This window comes from Crinia signifera, chromosome 1, assembly GCF_055691185.1.
Source record: "Crinia signifera chromosome 1, ASM5569118v1, whole genome shotgun sequence".
NCBI classification, from domain to species: Eukaryota; Metazoa; Chordata; class Amphibia; order Anura; family Myobatrachidae; genus Crinia; species Crinia signifera.
This window is the reverse complement of record NC_139217.1, coordinates 114387354-114405214: the sequence shown is the minus strand read 5'-3', so window position 1 is coordinate 114405214 and position 17861 is coordinate 114387354. Positions and strand designations below refer to the sequence as shown.

Genomic DNA, 17861 nt, shown 5'->3' with positions numbered 1-17861 from the left:
CGGTCATTTGGTCTACAGCATGATGGTTGTCAAGCATTAGGTCGACATGCTGTAAGGTCAATAGGACATTAGGTCGACATAGGTTTAGGTTGACATGGGTCTAGGTCGACACATGCATTAGGTCGACAGTCAAAAGGTCAACATGGTGTTTTTTTACTGTTTTTTGGAGCAGACATGTGCCGACAGGTGGTATTTCATGCCCTACTATCCACTAGGGCGTGGAGGGAGAAAAATATAGTGTGCCGAGCGTAGCGAAGCACTGTGCCCGAAGCAAAGGGACGCAGTGCTACGTTTCAGTGTCCATGTCGACATTTGGCTGAAAAAAAAAAAAACCTGCGAAAACACCATGTCGACATTTCCACTGTCGACCTTATGACCTGTCGACCTAACGCATGTCGACCTAATGGTGTTGACCTTTTGCTTGTCGACCAACACCCCATGCATGCAGCTCAATCAGATTATGTTGCCATTATCAACACATTGCATGGTGTGTATGAGTTTCCTACATATACCTGTTATAGCAAATAATAATCATTTTATTTATATAGCGCTCTTTCTCCAATAGGACTCAAGGCGCTTAACAGACAGAATGAGTGTAATCGGGAAAAAAAGAAGGGTATTAAGCAGCGCTGAATTAATGATGGTGAATCAATTCAGTTAAAAAAGAATACATTTATTGCAATACAAATGAATAAAATAATGATATACATTTAAAAACAGTAAAAAATGGTTGATCCAGATCTCACGTGGTAGGGAATGTCCACACTCAGATTCTGTACGACCTGTACTGTCCTCACTGACAATGATCCCTGTGAAGGGCAAGGTCCAGAAAGGGGATGGAGACCCTTATGGGGTGAGAGTGGTGGTTGAGGGAGTGGCTGATGTTTGGAGCCCAACTGCTACCTCACCATCATTTGTATCCAATTGGAGGAAACAATCCAGTTTTTATGGAGGTCCAGGACGGGAGGATTAAGTATTTGGACAGGTACACCGGTGAGGTCCACTGAAACAACACGGATCTGGAACAGGAGTAGCACCACCAACGCGTTTCACTGGGCTGTCGCCAGCTTTATCAAGGCGACACCTTGATAAAGCTAGCGGCAGCCCAGTGAAACACGTTGGTGGTGCTACTCCGGTTCCAGATCCGTGTTGTTTCAGTGGACCTCACCGGTGTACCTGTCCAAATACTTAATCCTCCCGTCCTGGACCTCCATAAAAACTGGATTGTTTCCTCCAATTGAATACAAATGATGGTGAGGTAGCAGTTGGGCTCCAAACATCAGCCACTCCCTCAACCACCACACTCACCCCATAAGGGTCTCCATCCCCTTTCTGGACCTTGCCCTTCACAGGGATCATTGTCGGTGAGGACAGTACAGGTCGTACACAATCTGAGTGTGGACATTCCCTACCACGTGAGATCTGGATCAACCATTTTTTACTGTTTTTAAATGTATATCATTATTTTATTCATTTGTATTGCAATAAATGTATTCTTTTTTAACTGAATTGATTCACCATCATTAATTCAGCGCTGCTTAATACCCTTCTTTTTTTCCGATTACCTTGGGGACGACCCACCCCACCTAAGCAGCTGCTATAAGGAAACAAAACATATTAAAGCGTTCTTTAGTCAGAGGCATTTTTTGTCTCTGACTTTTTGCATTCCAGAATGAGTGTAATGCTGGAATGATGAACATTATTTCGATCATTTGCAAGATTGCATACTGTGCACGCACTATATACAGTAGGTTGTTTGAGAGTTCAAGGGAAACCATTGACGACATTGTTTAATCTTTACCCAGAAAAGTCTATCCTAGTATCCTTGTAGGTTACAAACATTCTAGCGCAACAATAAATCTGTCCCACCACTTACTGTACAAACATAATTAAGGCATTAAGAAATACCAACAGAAAAAATGCTGAAGTGCATAAACTAGGCTCGCCTTTTTAAAAGCAGTTTATGATGTACATATATTTTTCGAACCTAAAAAAAGGCCTGTGAACAGAGCAATCTATTTTCAAAAGTAAAACAGATGCAAATATACACATGTGAAGGAAAACACACAGACCACAACACTCACTTGTTCTGCACAGGAGGGGGATCCTGCGCTACACAGGTCACTGTGTTCTCAAGGTTATAGTTCAGATCATTAGCTAGACACACAGGCTGTGCCGGCCATACATCTTCCTGTGGGTAAAGACCTACGGAAACATTGACAAAGGAGGTTAATAAGCAGTCAATGTTCATTCAATACGAGTAATGTAAAAAGCTGAGCCGGTGCCTTCACTACAGAACATGCAGGAACAAGACGGTGAAGCACTCGTAGCCTTTCCAAGAAATAAGATGGAGCCAATTTGCAACAACTTTTAAATTTATAAGTAAATTGTCATCAGGTAACCTTTTGATGACAATTTACTTATAAATTGAAACATTGTTGCATATTGGCTCCATTGTATCTCTTGGAAAGGCTACGAGTGCCTCACTGTCTTGTTATATATATATATATATATATATATATATATATATATATATAGACTTGCTTGTAGGACTCTGATGAGAACACATGCACCTATACCACAGGAATCTTTTAAAACATTTATTCTGAAAAAATATCTGTTAGGAGACAAGTTCCCTACTACGAGTTAGAGGATATACAGAGGCCATTACCGGATTCAATCAGAATTTGGATTGCCCTTTGAACCTTGTACGGGGGAATAACCCAGTCGAACAGGGGAACATCTCATCCCCCATTTAAAGGGTTCTCCACATCCATTGTTATAAAGACCCTACCAAGGCAAACATTATCGTGATCTTAAATCCATCACAGGAAATCGACCCAGTACAGAAGGGTTCATTCACTTTACTAGATGGTCAGCCAATAATTCGTCTTATTAGAAGAACCTTAACCGAATATATGAAAGATTTGTTTAAATACTAATACCCCTGATGAAGTCTCACTAAACGAGACGAAACGCGTTGGGTTACATTTCATCCACAGTCTTGTGAAAAATACCTCTGTGAAAAGAACTTCACTCGTAAAAGTGTTTTAAAAGCTTTTTTAACCCCTTCATGACAGAGCCAGTTTGTGCCTTCATGACAGAGCCCTTTTTTTCAAATCTGATATGTCTCACTTAAGTGGGGATAACTTTTTTTTGCTTTTACTTATCCCAGTGATTTTGAGATTGTTTTCTCGTGACACATTGTACTTCAAGTTAGTGGTAAATTTTGGTCGATACAGTCTGTGTTTTTTTGTGAAAAATACCAAAATATCGTGAAAAAATGGAAAATTTAGCAATATGCAAAATGTTAAATTTTCTGCTTGTGAGACAAATAATCATACCACTCAAAATAGTTAATAACTAACATAGACCATATGTCTACTTTATGTTGCCATCATTATTTCAACCCCCTTTTCATTTTTTTGGACACTAGGAGGCTTCAAATATGACTAGCAAATTCTCAAATTTTCAAGAAAATTTCAAACACTGATTTTTTTAGGGACCAGTTCAGTTCTGATGTGACTTTGAGGGACTTGTATGTGAGACACCCCCATAAATGATGCCATTTCAAAAACTGCACCCCTCACAGTATTCAAAACAGCATTTTGGAAGTTTGTTAACCCTTTAGGTGTTTCACAGGAATTAAAACAAAGTGTAGGTGAAATTTCAAAATTTCTTTTTTTTTGCAGAGTTTCAATTTTAATACATTTTTCTAACAAATACAGTAGATTTTACTAGAGAAATGTGACTAAAAATTGATTCCCCCAATTCTTGTGTTTTCAAAAATATCCTATATGTGGCCCTAGTGTGCACGTTGACCAAACCACAGGCTTCATAATAGAAGGAGCACCTACTTGATTTTGGAGCCTCCTTTTTATGAGATTTTTTTTTAGGCACCATGTAGGTTTCTAGGCACCATAAGTGCTAAAAGTTAGGAACCTTCCCCACAAGTCACCCCATTTTGCAATCTACACCCCTCAGGGAATTCATCTAGGGGTATAGTGTACATTTCAAACCCCCAGGGGTTTCACCAATTTTGGTACAACTGGGATGTGAAAATGGAAAATTACATTTTTTTACACAAACATGCAGTTCTGGCTCAAAATTTTTCATTTTCACAAGGAATGAAGGAGACAAAGCACCCCAAAATCTGTGCCCCAATTTCTCCCGAGTACGGCAATGCCTCACATGTGACCAAAAAATACCAGTGGGGCGCATAGCAGGACTCAGAAGGGAAGGAGTGATTTTTGGATTTGGCAGCACAGATTTTGGTGGAATGAATGGTGGGTGCCATGATGCATTAGCAAGACTCCCAAAGCACCAATACAGTGGAACCCCCCCACAAGTCACCCCATTTTGCAAAGTACACCCCTCAGGGAATTCATCTAGGGGTATAGTGTACATTTCAAACCCCCAGGGGTTTCACCAATTTTGATACAACTGGGATGTGAAAATGGAAAATTACATTTTTTTACACAAACATGCAGTTATGGCTCAAAATTTTTCATTTTCACAAGGAATGAAGGAGACAAAGCACCCCAAAATCTGTGCCCCAATTTCTCCCGAGTACGGCAATGCCTCACATGTGACCAAAAAATACCAGTTGGGTGCATGGCAGGACTCAGAAGGGAAGGAGTGATTTTTGGATTTTGCAGCACAGATTTTGGTGGAATGAATGGTGGGTGCTATGTTGCACCAATACAGTGGAACCCCCCCACAAGTCACCCCATTTTGCAAAGTACACCCCTCAGGGAATTCATCTAGGGGTATAGTGTACATTTCAAACCCCCAGGGGTTTCACCAATTTTGGTACAACTGGGATGTGAAAATGGAAAATTACATTTTTTTACACAAACATGCAGTTCTGGCTCAAAATTTTTCATTTTCACAAGGAATGAAGGAGACAAAGCACCCCAAAATCTGTGCCCCAATTTCTCCCGAGTACGGCAATGCCTCACATGTGACCAAAAAATACCAGTGGGGCGCATGGCAGGACTCAGAAGGGAAGGAGTGATTTTTGGATTTGGCAGCACAGATTTTGGTGGAATGAATGGTGGGTGCCATGTTGCATTAGCAAGACTCCCAAAGCACCAATACAGTGGAACCCCCCCACAAGTCACCCCATTTTGCAAAGTACACCCCTCAGGGAATTCATCTAGGGGTATAGTGTACATTTCAAACCCCCAGGGGTTTCACCAATTTTGGTACAACTGGGATGTGAAAATGGAAAATTAAATTTTTTTACACAAACATGCAGTTCTGGCTCAAAATTTTTCATTTTCACAAGGAATGAAGGAGACAAAGCACCCCAAAATCTGTGCCCCAATTTCTCCCGAGTACGGCAATGCCTCACATGTGACCAAAAAATACCAGTGGGGCGCATGGCAGGACTCAGAAGGGAAGGAGTGATTTTTGGATTTGGCAGCACAGATTTTGGTGGAATGAATGGTGGGTGCCATGTTGCATTAGCAAGACTCCCAAAGCACCAAAACAGTGGAACCCCCCCACAAGTCACCCCATTTTGCAAAGTACACCCCTCAGGGAATTCATCTAGGGGTATAGTGTACATTTCAAACCCCCAGGGGTTTCACCAATTTTGGTACAACTGGGATGTGAAAATGGAAAATTACATTTTTTTACACAAACATGCAGTTCTGGCTCAAAATTTTTCATTTTCACAAGGAATGAAGGAGACAAAGCACCCCAAAATCTGTGCCCCAATTTCTCCCGAGTACGGCAATGCCTCACATGTGACCAAAAAATACCAGTGGGGCGCATGGCAGGACTCAGAAGGGAAGGAGTGATTTTTGGATTTGGCAGCACAGATTTTGGTGGAATGAATGGTGGGTGCCATGTTGCATTAGCAAGACTCCCAAAGCACCAATACAGTGGAACCCCCCCACAAGTCACCCCATTTTGCAAAGTACACCCCTCAGGGAATTCATCTAGGGGTATAGTGTACATTTCAAACCCCCAGGGGTTTCACCAATTTTGATACAACTGGGCAGTGAAAATGAAAAATTACATTTTTTTACACAAAAATGCAGTTCTGGCTCAAAAATTTTCATTTTCACAAGGAATGAAGGAGACAAAGCACCCCAAAATCTGTGCCCCAATTTCTCCCGAGTACGGCAATGCCTCACATGTGACCAAAAAATACCAGTTGGGCGCATGGCAGGACTCAGAAGGGAAGGAGTGATTTTTGGATTTGGCAGCACAGATTTTGGTGGAATGAATGGTGGGTGCCATGTTGCATTAGCAAGACTCCCAAAGCACCAATAGAGTGGAACCCCCCCACAAGTCACCCCATTTTGCAAAGTACACCCCTCAGGGAATTCATCTAGGGGTATAGTGTACATTTCAAACCCCCAGGGGTTTCACCAATTTTGATACAACTGGGCAGTGAAAATGAAAAATTACATTTTTTTACACAAAAATGCAGTTCTGGCTCAAAATTTTTCATTTTCACAAGGAATGAAGGAGACAAAGCACCCCAAAATCTGTGCCCCAATTTCTCCCGAGTACAGCAATGCCTCACATGTGACCAAAAAATACCAGTTGGGCGCATGGCAGGACTCAGAAGGGAAGGAGTGATTTTTGGATTTGGCAGCACAGATTTTGGTGGAATGAATGGTGGGTGCTATGTTGCATTACCAATACAGTGGAACCCCCCCACAAGTGACCCCATTTTGCAAACTACACCCCTCAGGGAATTCATCTAGGGGTATAGTGTACATTTCAAACCCCCAGGGGTTTCACCAATTTTGGTACAACTGGGCTGTGAAAATGAAAAATTACATTTTTTTACACAAAAATGCAGTTCTGGCTCAAAATTTTTCATTTTCACAAGGAATGAAGGAGACAAAGCACCCCAAAATCTGTGCCCCAATTTCTCCCGAGTACGGCAATGCCTCACATGTGACCAAAAAATACCAGTTGGGCGCATGGCAGGACTCAGAAGGGAAGGAGTGATTTTTGGATTTGGCAGCACAGATTTTGGTGGAATGAATGGTGGGTGCTATGTTGCATTACCAATGCAGTGGAACCCCCCCACAAGTGACCCCATTTTGCAAACTACACCCCTCAGGGAATTCATCTAGGGGTATAGTGTACATTTCAAACCCCCAGGGGTTTCACCAATTTTGGTACAACTGGGCTGTGAAAATGAAAAATTACATTTTTTTACACAAAAATGTACTTCTGGCTCAAAATTTTTCATTTTCACAAGGAATGAAGGAGACAAAGCACCCCAAAATCTGTGCCCCCATTTCTCCAGAGTACGGCAATGCCTCACATGTGACCAAAAAATACCAGTTGGGTGCATGGCAGGACTCAGAAGGGAAGGAGTGATTTTTGGATTTTGCAGCTCAGATTCTGGTGGAATGAATGGTGGGTGCTATGTGGCATTAGCAAGACCCCCGATGCACGGTGAAATGATGAACCTAATAATCCATCGATGTGTGGTATATTTTGAAACACTCCTTTATACATAGGCCGGGTTTGTCGGGGCAAGTTTCACAGTGGAAAATAGTTTCCTTTCTTATTCCCTTTTTATAGCAAACTTTGCACCTTTTTTGTGTCCTGCCCTTTCTTGCAGTGGAGGGGATTTCGTTGGGAAAATGCTGCCCTGGTACAATACGGGGGCCAGTACTAGAAGTACTGGGGCCCTCTGCCTGCTGGTTCCCAAATATTAGGCCCTTTATGACTTCCTCTTGAAAGTGCATAAATGTCCCCCTCTGGCCGGTAGAACGGAATAGCACGTAAGCGTTATACAGTGCCATCTGGATGATATACACGGCCAGCTTCTTGTACCAGATATTTGTTTTCCGCAGGGCACTGTACGGCTTCAGTACCTGATCTGAAAGATCCACTCCGCCCATGTACTTATTGTAATCTAGGATACAATTTGGTTTTGAGGTGTGGGTACTGGTACCTCGTACAGGGATGGAGGTGGTACTGTCTCCATGAATTGTTGTCAGTATAAGGACATCCCTCTTGTCCTTATATTTGACCAACAACATATTTTCGGTGCATATTCCCCTGCTTTCACCCCTTCTCATTACTTGGGCAATGTGCGTTTTGGGGAGGCCTCTTTGGTTCTTGCGCACAGTACCGCAAGCTGCTGTACCTCTTGAACCAAGGGCCTTAAACAGGGGGATGCTGGTGTAAAAGTTATCCACATAGAGGTGATCACCCTTATCCAGGAAGGGGTGCATTAAATCCCAGACAATTTTGCCACTAACACCTACGAGGGAGGGGGGGCATTCTGGCGGTTCAATTCTTGAATCCTTCCCTTCATATACCCTAAACTTGTGGGTGTACCCTGTGGTGCTTTCACACAGCTTATACATTTTTATGCCATACCTTGCCCTCTTACTGGGAAGGTACTGGCGGAATTTAACCCTTCCTTTAAAATGTATAAGGGACTCGTCAATACAAATAATTTTTTCAGGGATGTATAGCTCTGCAAATTTGGCACTGAAATGATCAATGACCGGCCTGACTTTGAATAGCCGGTCAAAGATGGGATCATCTCTGGGTGGGCACTGTGCATTATCGGTGTAATGTATAAATTTATGGATTGCCTCAAAACGAGTCCGAGTCATGGCCATACGGTAAAATGGGGTGCTGTACAGAACATCTGTACTCCAATATTGCCTAATTTGTGGCTTTTTTACTATGCCCATATGAAACACCAGACCCCAAAACGTCATCATCTCTACTGCATCTACAGGGGTCCACCTAGCAAATGATGACGTGGGGTTTTGAGCAATAAACTGCTGGGCATATAAATTAGTTTGGTCCACCATTAAATTTATAAAATCATCAGAGAAAAATAATTTGAAAAAAAGTCAATTTCTCTGAGACCTGTGGAATCAAATTGGATTCCTGGCATGGCCAAAAACTCAGGAACCTGGGGCTCAAAATTGTCTGGTGGTGGGGTCCATACGAGATCAATTATTGGGGGGGGGTCTCAGCTGCTCTACGGGGGCGTCTTTGAGGGGGTCCCTCATCACCAGAGGAGGAAGAGGAGCTTAAGACGAATCCTTCAAATTCCCCGCTTGCCTCACTGGCTGTGTCAGAATCAGAGGCAAGCATGGCATATGCCTCCTCCACTGAATACATTCTTCTGGATGACTGGGATGACATTTGGGATGACATTTTTATTTTTGTGTTACTGGTAGTGAAATGTTTCAACACGTGTATAGTGTAGGGGGGGGTACAAACTTTATTTCAACCCGGGGGGTATGTAGTGTGTTGTGTGTATGTAGTGCAGAACAAAAAAAATACTTTATACAAAAAAAAAAAAAATGAAGGGGTTAAAAAAAAAAAAAATTGAAGGGGTTAAAAAAAAAAAAATTGAAGGGGTTAAAAAAACAAAAAAAAAGGTCCTGCGCCAAAAATTGAGCACAGATGTTGGTCAGTAACGTCTGTCACTGAACAGCGCTCAAAGGCAACAGGAATTTGATCAAAAAAAAAAAAAATAGATCAACCCTGTGCCGAAAAAGCTGATCAGTGATGTACGTCACTGATCAGCGCACAGTGGCCACAGGACACCCACAAAATCACAGTGTGTGTAAAAAAAAAATTAAAAAAAGACCACACAGCACCCACAAAAAAAAAAAAAAAGGTGATCAGTGATGCGACACTGATTACCAGTGAGGGGCAGCAGGTGCACAACCTTTGGTGCAACTGGCAGCAACTGACAGGTATATATAAAAAAAAAAAACCTCTGCACCCCCAAAAAGTTGCTGATCACCTCAGATATAGTGATCAGCACAAAAGGCGGGGGTAGCAGACACAAAATATACACTCTCTATCACTCTCTGTCACTCTCTCTCTCTATCTCTCTCTCTCTATCTCTCTCTCTCTCTATCTCTCTCTATCTCTCTCTATCTCTCTCTATCTCTCTCTATCTCTCTCTATCTCTCTCTATCTCTCTCTATCTCTCTCTATCTATCACTATCTATCACTATCTATCACACTGCAGCAGCAGCACTGACAGTTATATGTATAAAAAAAAACCTGCACCCCCCAAAAGGGGGGGTAGCAGACACAAAATATACACTCTCTATCACTCTCTGTCACTATCTCTCTCTATCTCTCTATCTCTCACTATCTATCACTATCCATCACTATGACACTGCAGCAGCAGCACTGACAGTTATATATATAAAAAAAAAACCTGCACCCCCAAAAAAGGGGGGGTAGCAGACACAAATCTCTCTATCTCTCACTATCTATTACTATCTATCACTATCTCTCACTATCTATCACTATCTATCACTATGACACTGCAGCAGCAGCGACAGTTATTTATATATAAAAAAACCCTGCACCCCCAAAAAGGGGGGGTAGCAGACACAAAATATAGCTCTCTCTGTCACTATCTCTCTCTATCTCTCTCTCTCTATCTCTCTATCACACTGCAGCAGCAGCAGGAAGTCTCAGGAAGTCAGATCCAGGAAGCGTCCAGCACGCTACAAGCAGTGATCAAGTGATCAGGTAAGGTATTTGCAAGGATCAGGTAAGTATTAGCAAGGATCAGGTCAGTATCACGGCAGATAGGCACGGTGACCGCTCTGCACGCTACTCCAGACCGGAATGGCGTCTGCAGCGCAGTCACCGTTAGTTTAAATGTCGCGCCTTGGCTGTGATTGGTCCGTGGGTCCCACGGACCAATCACAGCCTTGGGGGCAGGTGGGGTGAGGGTGGGGTGAGGTGTCATCGTCACCGATGACCCCCTCATGCCCCCTGACGCCCGGCGGTGATTGACACCTGTGTTACCAAGCGTCTGATTCGCTGGTAACACAGGAAAACGCTGTGAATGGCTGTTCACACTGAACAGCCAATCACAGCGATCGCCGACGGGGGGGCGACATCGCAGCCCCCCCTGGGCATGCAGGGACATGTCTGCTGTCAGGGACAGCAGACATCGTCCCTCTGTCACTGCGTCTCGAGACGCAGTGACAGTTTAAAGTCATGACGTATATATACGTCATGTGTCGGGAAGTACTTCCCGGCCATGACGTATATATACGTCAAATGTCGTGAAGGGGTTAATAAATGCTATATGTTTTAAAAACTGTTATTTGTGTGTATATTATAAAGTGAAAGAGAGACAGGAATCACCATTTATTGTAAGGGCGCAAAGTAACACTATTGTGGGTATATATATATATATATATATATATATATATATATATATATATATATATATATATATATATATATATATATATATATATATATATATATATATATATACACACACACACACACACACATATACACACACACACTTGAAGTAGCACTATTATGCAAATTTTCCATGTATCTGACAATTTTCTACGGGTGCCGGATGACTGGCCGACGGTCAGGATCTCGATGGTTACTCTATACCGACATCAAAAGTCGGGAACCTGTCCACGTCCCCCATAGAGGCAGAATAGAACCAGTAGCGAGCACAGCGAACCCCTAAGAAGCTTTCTTGCGCTCACTGGATTCCAATGCTGCTATAGGGACCGTCGGACAGTCATACCACACTCATTTACTATACGAAATGAATATAAAGATTCTAGATATGTTGTATTCTATAATGAGAATCCAGCAGACCGTATTACTAACAATAATAGCTTACTATTTTATGTCGGACACACACCAGGTACAATTGCTGAAGGAATTTTATACCTTCTCGGCAATTAAAGAGAATTGTGCCTTCAATTTTATCATCTAATTTGGCTGCAGTTCTAATCAGGAGGAGGTGTTTTTACCTGCTCATTTATAGAAAGCCTCTTGTATATGCAATACATCTTCAGACCTCAATAGAACAAACACAAGACACTGAACCGAACATATTCAAACACATTAACATAGAAGAAATGGCAGCAGAGCTTGGTTTTTTATTACATAATGTACACTACTATAACCAGTGAAATATACCTAAAGTAATTATCAATTTAAAAAAGCCATATACAATATAAAATATCTCTAATGCTGCACAAGAGTACTCATGACTCCCTTGGAGATCTACAGTAGGTCACAATTATTACAGCACATTACACAAATGGCACAAAGCACAGATGGGCAGATGTACTAAGCCTGGTGAAGTGATAAAGTGGCTGATAAGCTATCACCGACTAATCAGCTCCTGTCAAGTTACAGGCGGGGTTTAAAAATTGTCAGGCTCTGATTGGCCGTTGATAAAGTACTAGCTATTTTATCACTTCACCAGGCTTAATAGAAACCGGTCACTTGGCCATGTGAACAGGTTAGGGGTTTTACCTTTGTTTTTTTCAGCATCGGACATCTCTGAAAAAGGTGAAGAAAAGATGTCTGGGTAATGACAGATGGAGTTTGTATCGGAACTGCAATGAGAAACACATTAAAACTGGCAAGCAGCCCTTCACTAGCAATGGGTTATAAATGGGCAAATCTCGTTACACAAAATGAACAGCTACAATAATAATGGTTGCTCACTGCAAAAATTTTGGGAACTTGATACAAATGTTTTATAAAACTCTGTTACTGTAAGTGAAACAATTCTCCCACGCACAACAGATGTGAGGTCTATAAGGAAATGAAAGAAAACTGCAGGGAAATTCCCAAGCTGCAGTCGGATACACTTTCATTAGTCACTATTTAAATCAGTCAAGCCTTTTATACTTATCAACTGTTATGTTTATGTCACCCAATACACTGCTGCCTCACCCTGAATTGAGCAGAAACTACACATAAAGCAATAAAATAAAAAGGGTGGAGTGGCCTCCAAAAGAGGCACCAAATACACTAACCAAGCCCACATTTCTTTAATTAGCTAAATGCACTTTGCAGCCTGATCTGAAACTATGGGATGTTTGTCACTGAGTAATGACACCCAAATCAAAGTAATATAGGAAACAGCCACATTTCCCATTTGTGGCGCATTCTGGCAAAAGGACATGGAGCGCCGTTGTTGTTTGCCAAACTGAATGCTGCACCGAACACACCTCACGTATCCAAATTATGGAGCAACTGGGTGGACATTAAAACCATCAACAAATCACAACATACTTCACAAACAAGGATATTGGTTAGCATAAAGGAAATACAACTCCCTTACAAGTGTTAGTAATTAATGACATAATTGTCATGCAGGGTATTGCAAAAAAATATACAAACGTCATTCAGAAAAAAGGAAAGTTCCTGGTTGACAAAAAACCCCAGAAACTGATCAAGTGCCTCAGGGATGAGCAATCAATTCTTCCACACCTGCAGAGTCTAGTGTGCCAAAATCCAAAAATAGCAGAGTAGTGTCTTCAAGGCACAATTCGCCGCACACACTATGAGTATCTGACGGAACTTGTATCAAGTGTTTTGCAGGGATCTGTGCCCTGCTTGGTTTTTTTATTGAGGAATGCGCCCTGCCCTCATTCTGTGCACCATGCCAAACAGAGAGGCTGGCATTGGAGAACAACTCTTGTATACAGGAAGACACAGTAATGTAGGGTACACACCAGGACGACCCGCTCACGATGCACATCGTGAGCGGGTCGTCAGTGTCTCGTCCGACCCGCTCACGGTGACGCGCGACCCGCTCATGATGTGCACCGTGAGCGTGTCCGATCCAATGGCGACCCGCACCCGGCTGTATGGTCGTCATTGAGATCCTACCTGCAGCAGGTAGGATCTCAATAACGACCGACCGACCCGCGGGACCGCGCATCGGATCGGTATCGGTCCACACCAGGACAGAAAAGGGCCCAATCACCACACAATCTACATCCAATTGGTCGGAATTGGATCTAGATTGAGGGGATCGGGCCCTAGTCGTCCTGGTGTGTACCCAGCATAAGTCAGGGATTGCATGTGGCTTCCTGGCCATAGCAGTGTGTGGCTTTTTCCCCAGTGAGACTGAACTGTGTGATGGTCAGCATTCAGCACCACTGTTCTTCCAGAGAATGGTGCGCTATTGCACACAACATTGATAGACACCTGGGAATAGTGCTGATGTGCCCTGTGTGTTATGTGTCCACATGACAAGTATATGACTGTACAGACTGCAACACTGAGCGCTAGACTGAGATCAGTCCCGTTAAGACCTGTTGTGGAGACATTTTTCACAGTTTCAATGACAGCCAGCAGTGACAGATTCTTTTTAATTATTATTATTTCTTTTTACTTTAGGGTTTTTTTTAACATGCCCCAATCATGAATACATTTAATGCACAAGTATACATACAACATTTTTGCCCTGGGGAAAATGGTTGGGGTACTTAGAATAAACAATGTGTGACATTGTGAATTATAGATATTGCTGTGAGGCATATTCTGAATTGGGGGCACTGTATGTGTGACAATATGACTTATAGACATTGTTTTGAGGCACATGCGCCTCAGGGACAGTAATCGGTGCGCAACTTCTAAACTAAATGGGGTAGGACAAGGTAAATCCCTAATGTAAAAGGACCGAGGGCTGGGGTAGCCAACTCCAGTCCTCGAGAGCTACCAACAGTGCATGTTTTGCAGGTCTCCTCACAGAATCAAAGTGAGCTAATTAGCTCCATCTGTGTATCTTTTAAAATGTGTCAGTGATTAATGAGTGCAGCTGTGCAGCAGCTAGGTTGTCTGGAAAATGTGAACTCTTGGTAGCTCTCGAGTGCTAGGGTTGGCTACCACTGACCTAGGGGAACACATTGACAGTCTTGGCTGTAGTTTGCCACAGCCAATGCAAATAGGATACTAGCTTGTATAAAAAGAGGTATAGAGGCAAGAGATGACACAGTTACTGTATATTACCATTATATATATTAATATTATAATTTTATTTATAAGGCGCCACAAGTGTTTTGCGCGGCAAACAAAGGAACAGTACAGGGAGATAAAACTTGGCATAACATTGAATAAATAACAAGAATAGAGTACAAATAAAGAGAGCCACAGTTCAACACACATTACAGCTTAAATATAAGTAGTGAGGCCAATGATGGAGATGGGTATGCAGACGAAGATGGTCACTGAGTGTTGGAGTATAGGAGAGCTGTGAGTGAGATATGAAGAGAAGAGGGCTTTGACAACAGGAGGGGAGAGGGCTCTGCTCGGAGGAGCTTACAATCTAGTAAATATAGCATTGGAGAGGCCTGGGCTGGAATTCAGTGTGCAGTTTTGGGCACCACACCATAAAAATGATATTATTGAATTGGAAAAGGTACAGAGAAGGGCAACTAAACTGCTCAGGGACTAGAGACCATGAGCTCCGAGGAGAGGTTAGCCAGGATAGGTATGTTTATGCTGGAGAAAAAGCATTTAAGAGGGGACATGAACAAATATATCAGGGATCAGTACAGGGAGCCATCAGGAGCTCTGTTTATTTTGAGGATCTATGCACAGGACAGGCGGGCACCCGTTGAGATTAGAGGAGAGATTTCATACCCTCCGAGCGGCTGCTGGAGAATGCTGGTCTCCAGGGGAAGGAAGTCTCCTTGCTCTGACAGTGGCTCTGGGTTACTGGCAGTGGTGGCCAGTTATATGGTTGTCTTGCAGCTCAAAAAAGCTGGAGCTGCTGCATGAGGGGGAGGTCGGGCTCAGACAGTGGCAGGGGGTTAGGGTGGCAGCAGCGGCCAGGTACATGGTGCCATCCCAGCCGGAGCTGCTGCGTGCGAGGGAAGGCAGGGCTCTGACAATGGCTGGGGGTTAGCAGTGGCGGCAGCCGTGTACATGGTGGCCTCCCAGCCAGAGCTGCTGCAGCTGTGTGCGTGGATAGCCGGGTTGGCTATTTTGAAACAGTCGTGGCGGACCTGCTCTGCCCGGCTGTTACTGCGAGCGAACCCGGCCATGGCCAAATTCTGTTTCTTCCTCCTCCCCCAAAAAATCTGGTTGCCAAGAAGCAGAATCTGGTCGCCGTGACGACCTGGCCCCTGGGGTGTGTCGCGTCCTGGTCTACATACACATATACATGTATTTTGTAAATGGTTCCAGCTTTAGCTATGCATCAATAATGTTACTCTACTACTAATAGGTTACAAGTGGGAGTGATCGCCTTAGAACAGTACCTGCTTGTTTTCCTTGCACTTATTATTTGTCAGTAATTTACAGCATTGGACTGGTAGATCTGTGTGCTGTTTGTGCCACTAAATAATTACCGGGAGTACACAAGCTATTTTGCCTGCCAAGGAGTGTATAACCAACTAATATTTGAATACACCTGTTCCAAGTTATTTTGGTTAATTATCAATTATTATTATTATTATGAATTATTGTGCAATCAATAAAGTCCTGAAGACATCTACATTCTTTGGATTACTGTCACACTAAACTGCAGGCATACCAAAATTGATTCCATGTCTTCGTTAGATACCTCAACAGTTTCCCTCTAATGCTGTGTACACACAGTCCGATTTCCTTTCCGATGTTGACGATATAGTTTTAACTTTTCCTTTCCGATGTTGACGATATGGTTTTAACCCTTGCGATCCCGATCCCGATGCGCGTTCACGTATCGGAAGCCAGAAAGTCTTGGCTGCCTTGTCTATATAGTGCAGATCTGCACTATATAGTCAAGATAGGATGCAAATCGGATGTGCCTTAAGATCCTATCCACGATCCTATCTGATCGGATCGTGGATAAGATCTTAAGACACATCTACCTGTGTACACACCATTAGTTAACCAGGAAGTTTCTTATTTATAAAAAATGTTTACAATACCATGCCAGACAATTCCAACATTAATTATTAACACTGTGGTGATCAAGTTAACCAATAACCAAGAACTTGGCTATGCCATCATGGTTAATGATTTGGATGTGTAATCAGTGGAATAGCCATGTTCTTTCTCTTTGTTTTTATTTATTGTAGGTACATTGAGCCGCTGCAGAGCTATTAAAGCCATCTTTGGTTACATGTATAAACATATAGAAACATAGAAAACAGAACTTAAAAGGTTAAGTAATAATAATAATTCAACATTAACATTTAAAATATCAAGTGCTATTGGCAAGTAGAACAAAATATAAGTCTAGGTCTAGCATGGAAGGAGGTGGCAAAACCTAGACATCACTGTGCTGGGTATGCTGCAAAAATGTGGGATCAGAAGATAGAGCAAGTAGTGTTCACTCTAGGTTTGGCAACAAAAGCACGCGACTCCCCCTGGGCAACAAAAGCACGCGACTCCCCCAGGGCAACAAAAGCAGGCGACTCCCCCAGGGCAACAAAAGCGCGCGACTCCCCCAGGGCAACAAAAGCGCGCGACTCCCCCAGGGCAACAAAAGCGCGCGACTCCCCCTGGGCAACAAAAGCGCGCGACTCCCCCTGGGCAACAAAAGCGCGCGACTCCCCCTGGGCAACAAAAGCGCGCGACTCCCCCTGGGCAACAAAAGCGCGCGACTCCCCCTGGGCAACAAAAGCGCGCGACTCCCCCTGGGCAACAAAAGCGCGCGACTCCCCCTGGGCAACAAAAGCGCGCGACTCCCCCTGGGCAACAAAAGCGCGCGACTCCCCCTGGGCAACAAAAGCACGCGACTCCCCCTGGGCAACAAAAGCACGCGACTCCCCCTGGGCAACAAAAGCACGCGACTCCCCCTGGGCAACAAAAGCACGCGACTCCCCCTGGGCAACAAAAGCACGCGACTCCCCCTGGGCAACAAAAGCACGCGACTCCCCCTGGGCAACAAAAGCACGCGACTCCCCCTGGGCAACAAAAGCACGCGACTCCCCCTGGGCAACAAAAGCACGCGACTCCCCCTGGGCAACAAAAGCACGCGACTCCCCCTGGGCAACAAAAGCACGCGACTCCCCCTGGGCAACAAAAGCACGCGACTCCCCCTGGGCAACAAAAGCACGCGACTCCCCCTGGGCAACAAAAGCACGCGACTCCCCCTG

At 43.5% G+C, this 17861-nt stretch overlaps 1 protein-coding gene across 2 annotated transcripts in view; it reads right to left on the bottom strand.

Annotated features, from left to right (window-relative positions):
* The window catches only part of TMEM131L (transmembrane 131 like), a 132439-nt gene that overhangs the window by 26462 nt on the left and 88116 nt on the right, over positions 1 to 17861 (bottom strand). For both annotated transcript variants that reach the window (XM_083171894.1, XM_083171903.1), the window contains exons 31-32: positions 12289 to 12371; positions 2085 to 2205 (exon numbers count right to left, since the gene is read on the bottom strand). In XM_083171894.1, the coding sequence (XP_083028020.1) occupies positions 2085 to 2205; positions 12289 to 12371 (204 nt within the window). The remainder of the gene's footprint in view (positions 1 to 2084; positions 2206 to 12288; positions 12372 to 17861) is intronic.